The sequence below is a fragment of the Rhea americana genome, unplaced genomic scaffold (genome assembly GCF_003343005.1).
Source record: "Rhea americana isolate MKP2758 unplaced genomic scaffold, rheAme1 scaffold_197, whole genome shotgun sequence".
In the NCBI taxonomy this organism is placed as follows: Eukaryota; Metazoa; Chordata; class Aves; order Rheiformes; family Rheidae; genus Rhea; species Rhea americana.
Window position 1 is genome coordinate 1,210,935 of NW_028186116.1, and position 1,845 is coordinate 1,212,779.

The 1,845-nt window shown below is 64.6% G+C and overlaps 1 protein-coding gene across 1 annotated transcript in view; it reads left to right on the forward strand.

The window, feature by feature from the left end:
* Positions 1 to 1,845, forward strand: part of LOC146596895 (uncharacterized) — a 23,284-nt gene that overhangs the window by 19,310 nt on the left and 2,129 nt on the right. The window contains exon 3 of the mRNA XM_085303123.1: positions 105 to 275. Coding sequence (XP_085159249.1) covers positions 176 to 275 — 100 coding nt within the window. The 5' untranslated portion in view covers positions 105 to 175. The remainder of the gene's footprint in view (positions 1 to 104; positions 276 to 1,845) is intronic.

Consider the following 1,845-nt stretch of genomic DNA (forward strand, 5'->3'; position numbering starts at 1 on the left):
AGGCGCCGCTGGCCCCGCCGCCGGGGCACGGCCGGGCGCCGCTCCCCTTGCAGCGGCTCCGCGCCGGCGGCAGGGCTCAGGCGCCTTTCTCCCTCTCTCGCCAGGTACGGACGTGGCCGTTTTCTGCCTGCTGTGCGGCAAGCGCTTCCAGACGCAGACGGCGCTGCAGCAGCACATGGAGGTGCACGCCGGGGTGCGCAGCTACATCTGCAGCGAGTGCAACCGCACCTTCCCCAGCCACACGGCCCTCAAGAGGCACCTGCGCTCCCACACAGGTGAGGCGGCTGCCCTGCGCCGTGCTCCCCGCTTCCCTCCGAAAGAGAGCGGGTCGGACCSTCCGGCAAGGCGTCAGGGCGCCTGCGGCTCGCGGCTGGGCTGCTCGGGTTTCAGAAACAAAACCGAGGGGGAAAAGCCGCGYGCAACGAGCCGATCCGGTAAATCGYGACCTCGCGAGGGGATGYGCGATCCTGCCYCTCTCCACTCAAGGATACAGACTCTAGTTATTAGAAGGACCTCACAGAAGGGATGCTTCCAGAGATGGTGTTTTGCCTTTAGTAAAGTTTTTTGTGAGGTTTTCAGTTGCAGTTAATCTTCAGTGCCGTTGATGGTTAGTGATACTGGGAGAATGCTGGACCTGCAGGTAGGAGAGCACCRTGCTAATACGCACGTCAACACCAAGTGCAATAGATGCTTATTGCAAGTAATGCGCTGCCAYGGACAGCAGGTTATGACACGTCGGTTCCTTCATAATCTGTGATAATTTATTAGATCCCGATTTGAAAAAAAATCAGCATGGCGTAGCGCTTTATGARCGCGTAACTGTGCTTCCCGACCGAGGCGCGAACGGTTTTCTTTCCCACGCGGAAGCCTGCCGCGCGGGCTCCACGACAGCAGCAGCCCTCGGCTCCGCGGCGTGCCGTGCCCGGCTCCCTCCCCGGGCCGCGCGGGGGAAGCGGCGGGAGCCCGGGTCGCCGCTCGCGGCGGGCAGACGAAGGGCTGCGGCCGCGTCAGAGGCGTCCCGTTTCTGCCGGCCGGCTCTCCGGGCGTGCAGGCGACGTGGAGCAGGAATTGTCCGTGCTGCCGGTGATAAGTGAGACCGGGACTCCGTTACCGGCTGGTTTTGAACTCTTGATTCCCTCAGTGCSGTTGCACGAGCGGTTTAAGCTCTGTAGCTCCGTTTCCTGTCGGCAGAATGGCAATAATTAGCGTTTTTCCCTCTCGGCGGCGGGCGGTTTGCATCTCCTCTTGCACGCCGCACCCCCACCTTGCAGGCAGGTTTCTCGGCCCGGCCCGGCCGCCGCGGGCAGCCCAGGCCTTGGCGGTGACGGAGCCCCGATTTGCGCGGCTGGCCACGTAGCAGGCGCTGAGCTGCGGCGCGGAGGCGTTTCGCGGGCCGCGGTCGCCGGCGCCGGGCTGCGCAGCCTGTGCCGGGTGAGGCTGCCGAAGCGGGTCTGGGTGCAGGGTCTGGCCGCAGGGGCTCTGGTTCGTCCCCTTGGTCCCGCACCGGCTCGTGAAGGGGCCGGGAAGGCGCGTCGCTGTGCTGCGGACGGGCTCTCGCGGCCCCGCTCTGCGGCCGGGTCCGAGCGTGCCGTCCGGGCACGGCCCGCGCGGGTCCCCGGGCCGGCGTTGCGGGTGCTGCCTGCTGCTGCTGCTGCTGCTGCTGCTGCCGCCGTTTCTGGCTGCCTCCCTCCGGAGATGCCGCTCTGAAACTCGTTTCGCGTGCGATGGGGCTGATGATTACATTCGCGAAGCTCCTGTCAAACTAGCTCCCGAGTTTAACACTTCATTTAAAGTAGCGGGATGCTGTAAAGAAGCAGCAGGAGGAAAAAAAAAAAGGCTGCTCCA